General features: G+C 41.9%; 2 protein-coding genes across 3 annotated transcripts; one reads left to right on the plus strand and one right to left on the minus strand.

Moving 5' to 3' along the window:
- Positions 1-1,772: 1,772 nt before the first annotated feature.
- LOC139649863 (uncharacterized) lies at positions 1,773-5,227 on the minus strand. 2 transcript variants are annotated; one of them, XM_071526367.1, is made up of 3 exons: positions 5,177-5,227; positions 4,316-4,465; positions 1,773-4,187 (listed from the first exon to the last, which is right to left on the minus strand). In XM_071526367.1, the coding sequence occupies exons 2-3, from the start codon at positions 4,461-4,463 to the stop codon at positions 3,058-3,060; spliced, it is 1,278 nt and encodes a 425-aa protein (XP_071382468.1). In that variant the 5' UTR covers positions 4,464-4,465; positions 5,177-5,227; the 3' UTR covers positions 1,773-3,057. The 2 variants fall into 2 exon arrangements, with proteins under 2 accessions (XP_071382468.1, XP_071382469.1); XM_071526368.1 differs by lacking the exon at positions 5,177-5,227 and having other exon boundaries at positions 4,316-4,961.
- A 1,052-nt stretch (positions 5,228-6,279) lies between these two features.
- On the plus strand, positions 6,280-17,093 carry znf362a (zinc finger protein 362a). Its single transcript, XM_071526361.1, has 8 exons — positions 6,280-6,810; positions 9,753-9,816; positions 10,102-10,348; positions 11,282-11,612; positions 13,742-13,966; positions 15,108-15,186; positions 15,385-15,543; positions 16,270-17,093. Exons 2-8 carry the CDS (start codon positions 9,754-9,756, stop codon positions 16,387-16,389), a joined length of 1,224 nt encoding a protein of 407 aa, XP_071382462.1. The 5' UTR covers positions 6,280-6,810; position 9,753; the 3' UTR covers positions 16,390-17,093.
- Positions 17,094-17,136: the final 43 nt, after the last annotated feature.

The raw sequence follows: 17,136 nt of genomic DNA on the forward strand, positions 1-17,136 counted from the left end.
CCTGTCTGTTTAATTCTGTCCTGGTTTGTATGTAAACCAACACTGACGGCGTACAGGATGTTATATCATTACTGATGCCTGCTTAAAGTTCAGTTTGTCTTCAGAGAGTGAACATAATCTGTCACATTATTCTGAGAGTATCAACACAGGTGAAATGGAAAACTCTAACAGGAATCATATGTCGGAGGCAGAGGAATCCTATTTGAAATGTAGGAAGCCTTTGCCTCTGCTTGTCGATACCTGTTCCAGTTTAGTAATAGTTTCATGCCAGACATTTTAGTTGAGATGTGCCAAACTCCCAGCCCTGTGAAGCCATCCAGCAGTGAAGTGGGAGGTTGTGCACCGTCTTTATTCTGCTTTCCTCTACTCACACTCAGGCATTTCTGACATGATGAATAAAAAGGGCAGACGTCTGCCTGAGTCGAGTGTTCCCTCACTGCAGGTGAGCTACAGCTGTAGATGGGTCCTCCTCATTAACTATCGCTCTGCCAGGTTTGAGAGAGAGAGATGGCTAAACCGGGGGGCGAATGAATTATCATACATTTTTAATGAGACCATTTTAGGAAGTTAACATCTGAATCATACACAACATCAAATAAGACACCCAAGTAAATTCAAGCTATTGTCAGTTGAAAGTGTAGTGCTAGAGTTATTTTTTGTGTTACGCCGTACCCTGCTGTTTTGTTAATTCACACTCCAATGCAATTGACTCTTGTTGTATCATGGTTACATCTGTTACACAGCGAACTGCGCAGTTTGAAGCAGAAAGCCGTTTGTTCGCACCAGACCCCCAGGACGCGTGGCTTCTTCTCAGTTTTGATTCAGTGTAGGTTTCTCCCCTCACTCAGCCTTCACTCCTGTAATAGAGACATTTTTACCTCAGGAGAAAGTGTCCATCCTGTAATAGACATTTTTGCCTCGGGAGAAAGTGTCCATTAAACAGTCACTGAGCCCTCATTCATGAGACCCCTATCTCATTCCAGTAAGATGTGGCCCTCCTGAGGCAGGAGCGCAGGGTTTTTATCTTGTAGGTGGTTGAAAAAAAGCAAAAATGAAGGCTCACCATTGTCATCTCTTAATTTTTGCAGTGAATGAACAGAAGAGTTGCACCCGGTGTCCTGAAGGCATGGATAGATGTTCCCTTCATTGCGCTCATTTAGCTATAGGATTATATATGAGATTAAATATGATTTGGGGCAAGTGATTATACAGTCAAAATAGAAGTAACACCAACATTGAGGCTTCCCACAGTCTAGGGGCCTCGAGGCTGTGTATTCATGATGGTGGATTTGTGAAATGATACTCAGCATTATTTAGTCAGATACTGTGCGTGCTTGTGCTTGTCTTCAATCTGTATGCATTCAAATACGTGTTCAATCTTGAGAATGACGACAGAAATAGCTAGAACTGGTGGTACATACCAAGTCATCTGTTGGCTCTTGTGTTTCACTCTGGAGATACCTTTTGAAATTTATGTAACCTCCGAACATCACAGCTAAGGATTCCACAAGATGTTGAACGTGGAAGTGATCCTGCCTCAGAAACGTTTGAGAAAGCAGTGCACAAAGAATGAGTCACGTGTAGGTGAATCATACGATTATTCATTCGGCTGGGAGTTGCCAAATTACTTGTGGGTGTGCTATTAAAGTCATAAAATAAGACCATTAGGAAGAAAATTCTCTCAACTTTTGTAATGGAATACATCTACTTGTTTGTTTTTTTTTATAGCAGTTGAACACAGAACAGTCACAGTTCCTGCACTGAATGGTGATAATATCTTGATTGAGGAAACTGCCAGCAACTAAAAAGATTTCCCTTTGATCATTCCCATAATTCACTCATAAGAAAACAATCCACATAGAAGCACAAAACCATGTCACTCGTTCAACTCGTTTGTTTGTTCACACACTCACCCATGCACTCGTCGTTTTATCCTGAGTGAAAACACACTGCAGAACATCATCAACGTCATCTTGCCATTCTGAAGCAATGGTTTGCTTGTGAATATATCAGGGCATTAACAGTATCTCCATCTGTTTTGATACATGTAATAGCATAAAAACAGTAAGGAAGCTGGACCTTTATCTTGGCTATGTCAATGCGCTTTGATTAAAGTATTTGTCTGTACAGGTCTGAATACTTTGGCAGAGAAGGTGTTGTACAGGCCTCTGTTAACTCTGCGCTTACCCTCTGGCTCTGTCAAGGGGAGGACAGCCTAAAAATGTATTCTTTTGTTCCCAGAATCCCCTTCATCCCTCTCCTGTTTCATCCTAAAGACATGTCTATCATGCATCCTGAGAGCTTCATGGTCTTAGATTTTAGTTGCCTGTAGTCGTTATTGTACCAGAGTGCCCTCTGGTGTCACTTTGTGTCATCTGTGTCCCTGTTCACCTTCCAACTACAACATGTCTCAGTTCAGAGTTTATGAGTTGAATGCACATCAATCTTTTAAATGTTTGTGTTTGTTTTATTATGTTCAATTTCTCCAGTTACACTACATCTCACCGTACCATCTTGCAGTGATAATTCAATCCTTTGAAATTGTGACACATAACTACAAAGATGTAAAAAAAAAAAAAAACATTTGGCACAACTTCAAGTCAGCTTTATTTATTTATCTTTAGTGATTTATTGGATGCAGTGTAAGAACACTCAGTACTGCTGTTTTCCAAATAACATTCGCTCCAGGATTAGGCTTCATTTAGCTGGAGAATCTAGGTCTGTAACCCACTGTGTGATGACAAAACCTTGTAGATCTACAAGTCTCACCAGTGGGCCTTATGACAGTCTATTTCAGTCAGGTTTAGTGTCTGTGTTTCTGGTAAGCACGCCTCAACCTGCCTTCTCAACACCTTTCAGCAGCTTTCCACATATTATTCCACACGCGAATAGCTGCTTAAAATGGAGTTATTTACACTCTTTTAAACCACCATTGACAGGTAGACCAGCTGTCTGCATAGATGCAATATTAATCTGCTGATCCAGTCACAAGCTAAAAAAAGACCCCTCCAATTAGTGTCCACTTCTGTTCCTCACAACTCAGGTTTTACGTCAGTGTTATATTGTCACGGACTGACCCCTCTCTTGTATCTGCTGCAGAGATACTAAACATTTAACACACAGTTCCAGCATCGTCTCTATGGTTCGGATCAGGAGAACGTTCACACCGAGGTTCAGAGGAAGCACAAAGACAGAGAGCACACCCACAAACCCTGTCATTATATTCACCCCCAGGCAGGGAAAACCCCATTGTCGCCACCCACATGGACTCCTGTATTGTGAGTCTACGCGCTCCTCCATGATAAATGCCAGAGGTGTACCTCTCTTTGTCCTCTTGTGCGCCTGTCCTCCCCAGTCTGCAGACAAACACTCTGGGGAAAGGAGGACAAAGTCTCCATGGTGATGCGGCGACATCTGCATGCTGTTCCAGGAACACGCTCTGTGAACAGTGCAGCTGCTCTGTGTTTTCTCTGGGTCAACAGACTGTGCTGGCTCTGACACCCACATCCCAGGCTTCACAGTCTTGGATGGAGCAGAGAGCGCTGGAACGAGGTGTTGCCAGCCAATGTTGCTGTTATTGTTAGCTCCGTGTTTCTCCTTGTGTGTCCTCGCAGGCTGTGCGGGGGCCTGGTGCCGCCTGTGCAGGCCCATACCCACGGTCAGCAGCAGAGGGAGGGAGAGGAACGCCATGCCCCAGCAGGGGTCCAGAGCGCCGGGCACGGGGCCGCTGAGCAGGCCGGGCAAACATCCGATGAGGGAGTCGGTTGTGTGCATGCAGGCGGCGGCCCACACCTCCTCCAGTTTCCATCCCCACCTGACACTGAGGCCAACGACAATCCACACTGACAGGCAGCAGAGGTAGCCAGTGGCATGGGACAGCCTCCTCCCTATTTCTTGGTCGTTGTCTGTGTCATTCCCTTCGTTCTTATCCTCCTCTTCTTCCACAGTTACCTCCTCCACACAACAACGCTGTCCCAGAGCAGCCTCACATCCTTCCTTGTCCAAAGCGTCAGTGTGGGGCCACAGCAGTCTGGTCCCGGTCTCCACAGCAATCAGAGGTGTGGTCAGGAGCAGTACTGCCCCGTACGTATGGCTGAGAAAGAGCAGGAAGCGCAGGGCTATGACATCACTGAGCGGGGACAGCTGAGGTAGCCAGGACTCGGCAATCCACAGGAAAATTAGAAACACTGAGGGAAAAACAAAACAAGTGTCAATGAGTAGGGAGACTCCAGTCTGTGAAGCAGTGGGATAGAATTAAGGAACTCTGGTGACCAGTGGACGGTCCTGTCTTGATGCTTCAGGACTAGATACTTACATGTGACTAGGAAGTCAGTGAAGATCAGTAGGCAGCAGCAGCAGAAGCTGACAGGGCTGAAGGAGGCAGTCACTGAGGCCAGGAAGGGAAGACTGCAGGCCATTTTACACACACACAACACAGCGGCTCCCTCCAACACGCCATCCATGGCTAGGACAAAACAACACAAAGTGAGGACAAAACATCAACATGATTCCGTCAAACTGGTTCTTTCTTTTTTTCTGCCTCGGGGCAGAAGACTCCTGGAATGCCTGGCACTCAACTAACAGTAAACCCCCCATGTTAAATACTATTGTAACATGTTATAAATTCACATAATTTTTTTTTTAGGTTCTTGATCATTCAACTCTCAGTCTGTTGACATCTAAATGTTTTTGACCCATGGCTGCAGATCAATAATCGTTGTGTACATTAGTAGTGGACCCTGGACTACATGGCTGCCTTACAGTTTATTATCCTTCAAAAATTAAATCTCAGGAACACAATCAGCTGTCCTTTTCATGAAAACATTTGTATTAATTTCACAATTGCCATTTTACACCACCAATTTATAAACAAGTACTAAACTCTCCTCAATCATGCAAACACAGGTGCAAATTTAGCTTAATCTTGTGTGCACAGAGGCTGCTGCTATGGCCTGATGACAGAGAAGTCTTACCGGAGGTAAAAGTCATTATGCAAACTAACACTCAAAACACCTCCTCACCAGTCAACATCAGGCTGCTTCAACATGTAAAACACATTTCCATAGCTCAGTCACACGATGAAAGTGGGTAAATCTATATCACATACAATTCTGATTAAAAGATGAGTACAGTTCAAAACTGCTGTAAGGTTGTTAATAGTTAGCTAGTCTCTTACCTGTGCTCACAGGAGCCTTCAGAACAGCATGTCAATATGAGCCTCAAACGGTTCATCCTCTTTCTTCACCTCCCTGTTGCCCCTCCCCTTGGGGATAATGAACCCCCCCCCACCCTTGTCCTCTCTGCACCTGGCCTATGTGAAGGTGAGAGCACATGTGCTCTTCAGAGGGTGTGGCGGTGTTTGTACAGATCACTGGGAAGAAAACCAGTCTAACAACTAACTAACAGCGTGTGGTACAAAGTAGTCTCTCTCTCTCTCTCTCTGTGTGTGTGTGTGTGTGTGTGTGTGTGTGCGTGCATGTGTGCTTCTGGGCACCTGTGTGTGTAAACACCAGATACAGCACAGTTGGCAGATAGATAGGTTTGTAGGTTTGTAGGTGTGTAGGTAAGCAGGTAAGTAAGTAATCGTGTTTGCTGCGTTGGAGAGGAAAATTAAAATAACTTTACAAAACAATGGTGACTCTAATCTGTTATAATTACTGAAAACACACAATGCTTTGATTACATAGACTTTGGAAAAAACATGATTACATTTTGACATTTTGGAATGCAGAGACACATGTTTGAAGGAGGAAAAAGTATTATGAGTTATTGTTATATGTTGTTATAGACAAAAAAAAATAGCATTTTAGACATTTTGAAGAGGCTGATGTTGAGGATCAAACTTAAAATAACGCTGTAAATAAAACTGTAAATAAACTGTCTGTTTAATTTAATATTCTAATCTCATATTGCAATTCTAATTTGCAATATCTGCAAATATCTGCAATATATCTGCAATATAATCCACAAGTGATAATTAGATTATGTTCTGTGTGTGCCAGCACTGTGTGGTTGTCTCCTTTCACATGTTAACTGATAGTACTTATTTGGCAGCGCTCATTGATTATTTACTCATTTTAGCCAAGACTAACATCTTTACCTTGATTTCCCAGCTGAAGCTCTTAATTAAGCCTCAGCTAATACAGTAGTGCCATCTCCTGCTGAGCTAAGCACAGAACATATTAGCAGCCTGTCATGCTGCTCCTGAGAGGATTAGATTTCAGATTCACTGTACATGTCAATGGGAGAGGCATATGCTTTATACTTGAGAAAGGTGAATGGGATGTTGAAACTTGTAATAGCCTACTGCGTGAAATTAAAACATTCCCACTATTATGCCATTACAATACTGTGAAATTAGAGTGCTTTATGAACTCGGGGATCTTTATGTAGCCTAATCATAACTATAATGCCCTTATTTATGTTTATTTTAAACTCATGGGCCAACTGCATGTTTTCATACAGGGAGGAGAAAGTTAACCTTACAATAACGTATTAATACCCTGGCAGAGCTGTGTGTCACTGTACAGGAGAACCTCTTTACATATTAATTTCCCGTTGATATGCAAAGTTTATTCTGTAGCGTCTGCACCCTATGAAACAGACAGTTGCCGATTTATTGTTGTACTTTGAAACCACAAAATGGGTTAAAATCTGTCTCGGCTCTGTATTTTTCACACTGAACAATTCCTTTGCCTGCAGCACCCAGAAGTGAACAGTAGGCGACCCGGAAGGTTTGAACTCCGACTGAGAGCAAGCAGAAAGAACAATCTAACCCTTTATAAAATATTTCTTCTGTCCCAGGTTCAGGTATGTAGGCTGCTCGATGCAATTCTCTGCCTCCCTTTTTACTCATTTGTCAGATGCGCAGCTGTCCCGGTGTCGCTTCGTTATCGTTTGTATTTAAGTCATGCAAAAGTTGTTATAAAAAAAAGACTATTTGCAGTGCACAAGATAGATTTTTCCCCTACTGTGCAAATATAGCTTAACGTTACATTACGCGCCAGAAAAAGCATCGACAATAATTGAATTTGGTACTTGCTTAGTCGCTGCAATTGTCATAACGCAGTGCATTCAGAAAGGCATGATGATTGTTGTAGGAAGTGTCTAGGTTTTTTTTCTCGAGCCGGGCTATTCAAACCTGCAAATCAAAGTAAACAATCATTCGTACACTTAATGCAAATAAACGCATGGCACATCCCAGCGCATCGCGACCATTTGAATACATCTGGCGAATTATGCCCCTATAATTTCGGATCTGCAGAATATGGCGTCCTGTCCTTATAAAAATAAGACAGGGCTGCCATTTTTGTTTTCCTTTTGTCTGAAAATTTTTTAATAAACTGTCTGAGAATGTGGGAGAGGCTGTGGACAGAGGCGCTGCGGAGGATCGTCTCTCTGTGGCAACGATGCTGCCGTTTCGGCTGCTTACATCGAGACATTATATGATGCTGTTCGTGTGGGTTTAATTGTCGGAATAATGCAGCTCGCTGCAAAAAAAAGGAAAAGTTAACCCTAACTTTTGTTTCAGTGCGCTTTCTGCCTTCTTCCACTACATGTTTAAAAGACGGCGTGCAGGTCTTTCTGTCTAGCTTTATAATTTGACATACAGTAGATTGAAGGTGTTCTGTTTTCTAGTTGATTATACTGGCGACGTTTTTTGATACTACTGAAATATTAAGAAATGTAATTAGGTTCACGCCTGGAAAGGAAGTGTTAGCCTACACGTTACCATTTGACCCAGTGTATGGTGACTACTAACCATTTGTAGCACCTTATTAAACATTGTAGACCTTAATATAGCATTAGATTGTAGTAGGATACTTATGATAACTTAGCTTAAATTAAATTATTATAAAATGTACACAGAACAGCCTGGTATGTGGGGCTTCAATGTTTTAATCACAGTTTAATTACTTTATACAGTGTTTACTAACCCTAACAATTCCATGTAAACCAGAATACACAGTTTTAACATTAAACTAGGCTGCATTTGTGTATATAAAAATATTCTGGCAAAAATAGCACAACAAAGCAGCCTAGATTGAAGTAGATCATCTATAGGTTTGCAGTCAGAGTTAATCTGCTCATTGGAAGGACATTGCCAATGTAAGGTGAAGTGTTGTCATCTCACATACAGTAGATACAGTTGGAGAAACCAAACCTCCATCACCAAACACTGTGAGCGTATAGCAGTCCACAGTAACCCACAGCAACTTTTTCATCTTGAATAAGTCGTATGTGAAACACCTTGCTGCCATGAAATGCTGTTTTCTGTGTGAAATGTGTCATGTCAGAGAGTGAGACAAAGCTGTCAGGCAGTCAGCTCCCCTCGCCTCTCCAGCCTTTTCCCCCGAGGCAGAAAACCTCCAGGAAGTGAAACTGATACCCGCTGGCATCATTAGAGAAATATTTTGTGGGGTTTACTGTACGTTCATACCCCTGGACATATCATTTTTGTTTCTCTTGGCTCATACGTGTGGACTGTGCTATGCTTCTGCTAAGTCAAACAGACTTAGGAATGGTGGAGTGTGCCAAAGCACGCAATGCAAAATGTCGTATAAAGAACTTCATAGGGGTTGAAAAGAGAAGCTATGGAAAGAAAGGCCTTCAGCTCACAGCTTTATGAGCAAGCGGCTTTCTCTGCCTTGAAGTTAAGAGGGTTTCTGTCCGTCTTGCCCAAGAGAGTTTTGAGGAAAAGCATCTGTTTGATCAAGCATAATGCCTAATTGTATCATGTGAAAATAAACTATTGTCTCCTCTAGATTTTTTTTACAGATTCCAGAATAATTTGATGTTTGGACTAAAAACTGTACAGTAGCATCTGTGCTACATCCCTTACAGATCAGTGTAATGTGGGGCTTTTGTTCAGTATCGTCATTATAGTTACTCCATGTTAATTATAGTTAGTTGGATTACTGACCTCTCGGCTTTTGAGATAGGCTACGTCATTCAGGTCTTGTCGATGCTGTGCTCTGAGGTGACTCTACAGTGTGTCTCCTGCTTCCCATCAGACGACCTGTTGGGGCCGACATGTTGAGGAGGAGTCAGACAGATTAGGATCCGAGCCACATCGGTTCAACATTTCTGTTTTGTCTGATAACAGCTTTCAAGTGTGTCCTAACTAGCTGTTGTAATCATGTGACAGTCTATCTCTCGGCAAAATGCCCATCATGCAGCCGTGTGGTTGGAAATCCTAAGAAAAAAGCTGCCAAACTGGCAGGGAGGGTGAACAAAGCCCCTTCATCTCCAAGCGCACTCTGTCCTCGTGGCAATCACTTTTAAGTCTGTCTTTTAAGAATTTCTTGCTGACTTCATTCTCCACAGCAACTCAAAAAAAACAACCCAAAAAACATCTTGGACAACACTGAAGAAGTAGTGACTCAGAAAAAGTGTGAGGAAGGTGTTCTATAGTTAGATTCAGTGTGCCTTGGACACAAGGTTTCCTCTCGCACTTGGAAGAGGAGGAGAACCAATACAGAATGTCTTTCAAAATGCTGTATCACAAGACTGGAGCAAGTTATCTCAAATCATCACATTGAGCAGTCAGCTGCTGCATGTGTGGAGATTTGTTTTTTTGTTGTTTTTTTTGTTTTTAACCACTGCTTACTACGGTAATCACAAGTTTGATTACAAATATGTACTCAATACTGTACATACTGTCCACTATTTTCATTTATGGATAAAGACAGATCCAGAGGTTGAATCTTGCCCTCATGCTGCTGTTTATGAGTCTCGTGTTTTCATTTCAGGATGGCTGAACCTCGCTTTAACAATCCCTATTTCTGGCCTCCACCACCTACTATGCCTGGCCAGGTGAGTGAGTCTGGTATTTTCATTAAATTTCTGCACAGGGTAATGATTGCTTTATACATTTTCTTGGAATTCAAGGAATTTCATGAAAATGTGTATTTATTTTTATTATATCCATACACAGTATTTAAGACAGACATCAGTTGTTGATCCTCAGGGACTTTCTTTCAAGAAGGTTGTGGGTACAATGTCAAGTAGCATCCATTAGAGGGAACCAGCGCAACACAAAGGGCACTGACTGAACTGATGGCTGTTCTCTTGTCACAAATGTTGTTTCCTGGCTGTCAGCTGGATAACCTAGTCTTGATCAATAAAATCAAGGAGCAGCTGATGGCAGAGAAGATCAGACCGCCACACCTGCCCGCTACCACAGTCCCTTCCCAACAGCCCTTACTGATTCCCCCCACCCAGGTGGAAGGCGGCCAGCATGGGATGTCCCTTCCCAAAGTCCAGCAGATGCCGGGTCTCCACACCCACAGCCCGTCCCAGCCAGACATCGCCCTGCACGCCCGCCCCGCCTCCAGCTCTGTCACAGGTATGCTCCCCCCAACAGTCACTCGTCACCGGCTCCACCTGTCAACATGCTGTGATTTGCTTAGTGATGTGCATGAAATTTACCCATCCTTCATCTCATTATATTGCATAAAGAATAACTTTATTTTGCTATATGATTACCTGCTGTAAATATCTTTTGTTGAGTGTTACTACCAATTGTTGTCAAATGTAATGTTGGCCGGAAGTGTGTTTTTGTAAAAATGTGAATTTCTGCACATCTCTAACAGGGCGTATTCTGGGGGATGTAAACTTGAATCTGGATGATAAGGCAGCTATAAAAGCTAGAGGACTGTGGGAAGACTGGCATTTGCGTCAAATCATAGACCAACCCTCTAGAACAAACCACGTATCAGGTAACAACATCAGTTTTATTAGACAACTCTCAGCCCAGTGCTTCCTGATGCTGTATACACTATTAGTCAAAGGTTTGGACACATCTGAATGTACTCTGTTTCTCATTATTTTAAAGCCATTTTGATCTAAAGGCTTATGCTTAAATGCTTGAAATTTGTTTCATAGACAAATATAAATAGTTTTCCAAAGCCTTTGCCTTTCCATCAAGGCAAAAGGTGGCTACTTTAAAGAATCTAAAATATAAGAGTTTGACATTTTTTGGTCACTGCATAATTCTGTTTTTGTTATTTCATAGTTTTGATGTCTTTACAATTATTCTAAAATGTGGAAAATAGTAAAAAAATAAACAAAGATGTGGAGTGTCTAAGTGTCTATTTATCCCTCTCCATGATGTCATTTTAACTTCAAAGTAAGCTACCCTTCATTCTTGCACAGTATTCTGTACTTGTATTTTTGTATGCCGTTCTGTTGTATTCCAATAAGAATTTGGAGTCATTTAGAAATGTAACCTGTTATTGATAACCTACTCCGATCTTTTCCTCCTCCGATCACTGATCAGGCGTGGCGCTGGCATCCAGAACAGGCAACCTCAACACCTCAGAGGTCATCACCCCAACCACACCCACCTCCAGCAGCCAGGGTCGGCTGGGTGGAGCCCCGATGCCTCACCTCATCTCAGGGTTAGCCGGCGGACATGGGATGGAGCCTTTAAAAAACAACGGGGGCCTGGCTGCGCTCCTTGGGCCTCCTCCCAAGGTGGAGCGAGGCCGTAAGAAGATCAAGGCAGAGAACGGGACTTCCTCTCTTCTGGTGGTGCCCTACCCCATCCTCGCCTCAGGCAACGACCAATCCTGTGTCACCATCACTGCCAAAGAGGGAAAGACATACAGGTAAGAAAGGGCATTTTTTGAGTAGTTCCACTTCAATTCAATATTTCTCGAATGACCTAGTGCCTACATGTCTTTTAAATGCATAGCTAATAAAGGTACAGTGTCTCTGACCTTGGCTTACAAGTGTTTCCAAATATATACATTTATATATACAGTACTGTGCAAAAGTCTTAGGCACATGTAAAAAAAATCCATAAAGCAAAGATGCTCTCAAAAATAATTAAATGAAAGGTTTCTCCATCCATATCAAAGAAATTAACTATAAAGAGCAGTCTACTGACACACTAATGCAGAAAAAAAATAAACATCAAAGATACATTTTATATAAAAAAGCTAGGGTGCCTAAGACTTTTGCACAGTACTGTATATATTCAACCATTACTTAAATTGTGGTATCTCACAATTTTTCCAGTGTCATGACTATTACACAGAGGTTTGAAATTCCAAATTTACAAATTGATTTTTAGATGCTTAAAGCTAGAGCAACCTTTTTTTTTTTCTTTAATATTTATGAAGGAGTGCACAGATTAAGAGAATGACATTTGTACAATGGCATATTAACAATATGAAACATTATGTTCCCCATTTTACCATACCCTTCCCATGTCAAAAGAGAAGTAGAAACAAACACACACACACACACACACACACACACACACACACATTCACTCACACACACGCACACATGCATGTACACCCTCATGTGCACACTCCCACGCGCACCCAGACCTGCACACGCACTGACAGTTGTCCATATGGCCAACAACAACAACAACATAAATGCAGATATGGGTTTTAGGTAGGCTAGGTGGCCTGGGGGTAAGGACTCAGACAAGACAGGACAACAAAAGAACAAAAAACAAAAGACAAAAAAGAAACAAACAAACCCAAAATAACAATAATAACAAGCCCAAAGACTTTTTTTTAACAGTAATACCAGCTATTATCATGTCCTGGATGCTATAAGATCTAAATGTGGCTGCCAAATTTGAAGAAATTCATGCTGTTTACACCTGTTATTATAATAGTTTCTGTCAAGAGGAATGTAACTTGAGAGTTCATTAAGCCAGTGTGATATGGTTGGAGGAGTAGAGGATTTCCAATGTATAGTAATACATTCCCTGGCTGCCAGTAAAGCAAGGTCAATATATTTTTTTCTGGTGCTTGTTCCATGGGTCAGAATGGAGAGTCCCAAGCAGACACAATCTTTGTAAACATGGAATAGATACATTGAGACAGGTAGATATTGTGTCAGTAACAACACAGTTAGACAATAAATTACATGACCAGGACATGTGGGAAAAAGTTCCCTTCAACCTAGTACAACGCCAGCACAGAAATTATAGTTCCCCATTAATTTTGTGCATTTTCTCAGGTGTAAAATATATTCTATGAACAGTTAAGGTATGATAACCTATGTCTGAAATTATAAGAGCAGTTGTGAATTCTAGAACAAATATGAGACCAATCTTCTAAACTTATTGTCTCACCAATGTTGTTTTCCCATTTTTGTCTGACCTTATCAGTAGTGGTAAGCTGGAGCAGCCTAACCTCACATAAATGTTTGGGATTGTAATGAACATAACAGTAACATAAGAAGTATAATACCAAGTTTGACCAACAGATGGCTCTGTGAATTAAGGGACGTCCATATAGACGGCCAGTAAAAGAAGTGTGTTTCCTGGTTGGTGAGCAAAACAGCAAAGAACTAGCACAAGCTAGCTGTTCATAAGATAATGTTTCATCATTACAAGAAATGAACAACACAGGGATAGGCCTCAATTAAAGTGTGTAAGACCACATATGTTTGTGCTCCATAGTGCCACCATCAGGCTGACCCTGCAGTAACACTTGTTTTTTGTTATTACTCCTGCAAAATTGACTCAATCTCCACCACAATTTCCACAGCGAAGATGTACAAAACAAACATCTAACGCTAGAGCAATGAAACTCCACGTGTCAGATCAAATTTGGTACTTGCTCTGTAATGTTACTGTGAGGACAGGTATTTGTGTGCTTGGACGCTGCTAATGGAACGCTTAGGCTATATGTGTCTGTCCACCCATCTGTCTTTCTGCCTGCCTTGTTTATGTGTGTGGTCTGTCTGTGTGTCTGTTTTCTTGATACAGGTGTAAAGTTTGTCCGCTGACCTTCTTCTCCAAGTCAGACATGCAGATCCACTCCAAAACCCACACAGAGGCAAAGGCTCACAAGTGTCCTCACTGCACTAAGTCCTTTGCGAACGCGTCCTACCTGGCCCAACACCTCCGCATACACCTGGGCGTCAAACCTTACCACTGTTCCTACTGTGAGAAATGTTTCCGCCAGCTCTCCCATCTGCAGCAGCACACCAGGTCTAATCTTTACACTCATTTCACTTGATCACCTACAGTCTGTTCATGACTTTTTTTTAACATTGATATTGTCCAGCAAAGCCTTGCTGAGCACACATGCTGTTGTTCAGCACCACCCTGCTTCACAGTCATACAGTTACATACGTTCACACCTGAAACTGCCCAGTATACAGTCTTGTTCTGTTTGCCACTGAGCAGCAAAAACGTTAAGAAGCTGTGATGAAATATGATTGTTGTCAAAATGATGTAACTTACTGGGAGTATTGTGCAGTTCCTTTTTCAAATCGCTGGCATGCTAGTCTGTAGTAAAGACAAACTCACAAAACTTTTTAGACATGTTACCTTGGAAACAAACTGGCCCAACACCTCCGCATACACCTGGGCGTCAAACCTTACCACTGTTCCTACTGTGAGAAATGTTTCCGCCAGCTCTCCCATCTGCAGCAGCACACCAGGTCTAATCTTTACACTCATTTCACTTGATCACCTACAGTCTGTTCATGACTTTTTTTTAACATTGATATTGTCCAGCAAAGCCTTGCTGAGCACACATGCTGTTGTTCAACACCACCCTGCTTCACAGTCATACAGTTACATACGTTCACACCTGAAACTGCCCAGTATACAGTCTTGTTCTGTTTGCCACTGAGCAGCAAAAACATTAAGAAGCTGTGATGAAATATGATTGTTGTCAAAATGATGTAACTTACTGGGAGTATTGTGCAGTTCCTTTTTCAAATCGCTGGCATGCTAGTCTGTAGTAAAGACAAACTCACAAAACTTTTTAGACATGTTACCTTGGAAACAAACTCCCAGTACAGGGCCTAGAGCTGGCTAAGAAATGTCAATCAAAATGTCACACTCCAAGTGCAGGATGAGTCATCAAAACAGTACACTGAAGTGTTATTTTAAGGTATAATTTTGAGTAAGCAAATTATTTTTGTGGCCTCTTGGCTTGTACCATGTCTTTGGTACTTTGCCGCACCTTAGAGTTAGGTAGATTGCTTCTGATTGCAATTCAATCAGGTGTTTATTTTTTTGTAATTCACAGCATTTTTGATCTCTCTTTCTGGCATGCTTGAAAAGGTTTTAGATTGCGTAATGTTTGTCTCATCATTCCTATCTGTTCAATCTCTTTCAGAATCCACACAGGTGATCGGCCCTATAAATGTGCCCATCCAGGATGTGAAAAAGCCTTTACTCAGCTATCTAATCTGCAGGTAAAGATTTGAAATAACCAATCAGTCTTTTTTTCTCCGCCACACAAATCTCATTTTCCACTACTGATATGGATCTGTGACATAAGTAACGGTGGTAGCTTCTGTCAGGCAATAACTTGAGACATGCAGACTCATTAGAGCGCTGTGCTGGTGACTCACTGTAATTAACAGCTAAACGTTTCGTCTCCCCCACTCCAGTCTCACCAGAGGCAGCACAACAAAGACAAGCCCTTCAAGTGTTCCAACTGTTACCGTGCCTATTCAGACTCTGCCTCACTGCAGATCCACCTCTCTGCACACGCCATCAAGAACGCCAAGGCCTACTGTTGCAGCATGTGCGGCAGGGCGTACACATCAGTGAGTTGGAGTTGTGTAAATCAAACAGATTTCATATTTTAAGCTGCAATAAGCGATTTTCCCTGACCACTAGAGAGCGACAGAAACCGCAACACATTTGTAAATAAAGCACAGCAAAGCCATTGCACTACGGAGGGCTATTAAGGATAAACCTAGCAAAGCACCATGCATAAAGGCTAACAGCTAAGCTAACTGTACCTACGGAGATGTCTCGCCGGCTACCAGTCTCGCTTTGCCAGAACTTTCTCCCGCTGAAGGTTACATGTCCCACAATGACAAGTGAAGAGGAAGCTGGCAAGTTTACCAGTTTAACAAGTTTAGCACTCGCTTCATTCAGTGGCGATTCTGCCATTACCATTTTCTTTCAGGAATGGGAGGGGGAGAGTGCCGCTTTTAAACAGCGACGGAGGAGACGAGCTAGGTTTAAAAAATTTTTTAAAGCTACTGAATGAGCCGGAAGGAGCTTCGTTCTGGAGTGGAATTTGACAACAAGCTTTTGAAAAGAGGTGAAAACAGCAACACAGCTGACCCGCGTGTGTGGATATTGTTTTATATCATTATGTCTCAATGAAATCTCCACATAGCACACGTTAGTTTCAGGATTGGTTGTAAGCTCTGATATCGCTTATTGCAGGCTTAAATTGTTAAATGTGAATTGTTAGGTCGACTGCAGCGATGATGTCTCAAGGTGTTTTGATGCTGACGGAGGCTCTCTTTGTTCTCCAGGAGACCTACCTTATGAAGCACATGTCTAAACACACAGTGGTGGAGCACCTGGTGACCCATCACTCTCCACAGCACAGGACAGAGTCGCCCACCATCCCTATACGGATTTCCCTCATCTGAGCTTCTCCTCGTCGTTGAACCCTCGCCCATCCCCTGCTCTTCCATCAGAGACATTTCCTGTGATATCCACTCTCCTCTGGTGGATTCTGTTTTCCCACAAATGGGTTCCAAAAATGTGCCAGATTGTATTTGTATCTTGTGAAGAGGTACTCTTTTAATGAGTATATCCTCCTTTCCTTTCTTGCTGACCAGATAGTATTATCGGGGACATCCAAAGATGATTTTACAGCACTTTCAGGCCTGGAAATGAAAGGCCAAAAATTTTTTTAGTCTGACTTCACAGAAAAAAACATATTGCTCCAGGCAGCTACATGGAAAATTTTAAACTTTTTGTGTTATAACGGATTACTTTGTCTTTTTATATGGTCCTTTTCTTTCTTTACTCAAGTCTTTGCAAAAACCTATTTGCATCAGACACCTTGTCTTCCTTTAGCTAAGCCGAGTGACCATAAAGGTAAATGCTTATATAAAGTGTATTCATGTATCTTGTGCCACTTTTTTATGTCAATGTTTGCAACATTTTGCTAATCCAGTCTGTCTGGACATAATTCACACATAATTTATGTGTCAATATTTTTACTCCATAGTTTTTCTTTAACATATATTTTGTAATGTTATGAAAAAATGCTCAAGGCAATCCTTAAGAGTCCCCAATTTAATATGGTCAAGTTTTAAAAGTGTTTGGGCTCACCTAAATTATAAGCACTGCCATGTAGTGATGATGAAAGACCTGAGCAATCAAATGAT

Source organism: Centroberyx affinis, unplaced genomic scaffold (assembly GCF_046629955.1).
Source record: "Centroberyx affinis isolate AG114_WGS23_722 - 3 ecotype Tasmania unplaced genomic scaffold, CSIRO-AGI_Caff_v1 ptg001408l_1, whole genome shotgun sequence".
NCBI lineage: Eukaryota > Metazoa > Chordata > Actinopteri > Beryciformes > Berycidae > Centroberyx > Centroberyx affinis.

Bases quoted from the DNA above. Each gene is read 5' to 3' on its own strand.
- LOC139649863 (XM_071526367.1), bottom strand. From the start codon at position 4,463: ATGGATGGCGTGTTGGAGGGAGCCGCTGTGTTGTGTGTGTGTAAAATG. The intron at 4,188-4,315 runs GTAAGTATCTAG...TTTTTCCCTCAG, and splicing joins CACTGACTTCCTAGTCACAT to TGTTTCTAATTTTCCTGTGG.
- znf362a (XM_071526361.1), top strand. From the start codon at position 9,754: ATGGCTGAACCTCGCTTTAACAATCCCTATTTCTGGCCTCCACCACCT. The intron at 11,613-13,741 runs GTAAGAAAGGGC...TTCTTGATACAG, and splicing joins AAAGAGGGAAAGACATACAG to GTGTAAAGTTTGTCCGCTGA. The intron at 15,187-15,384 runs GTAAAGATTTGA...CCCCCACTCCAG, and splicing joins CTCAGCTATCTAATCTGCAG to TCTCACCAGAGGCAGCACAA.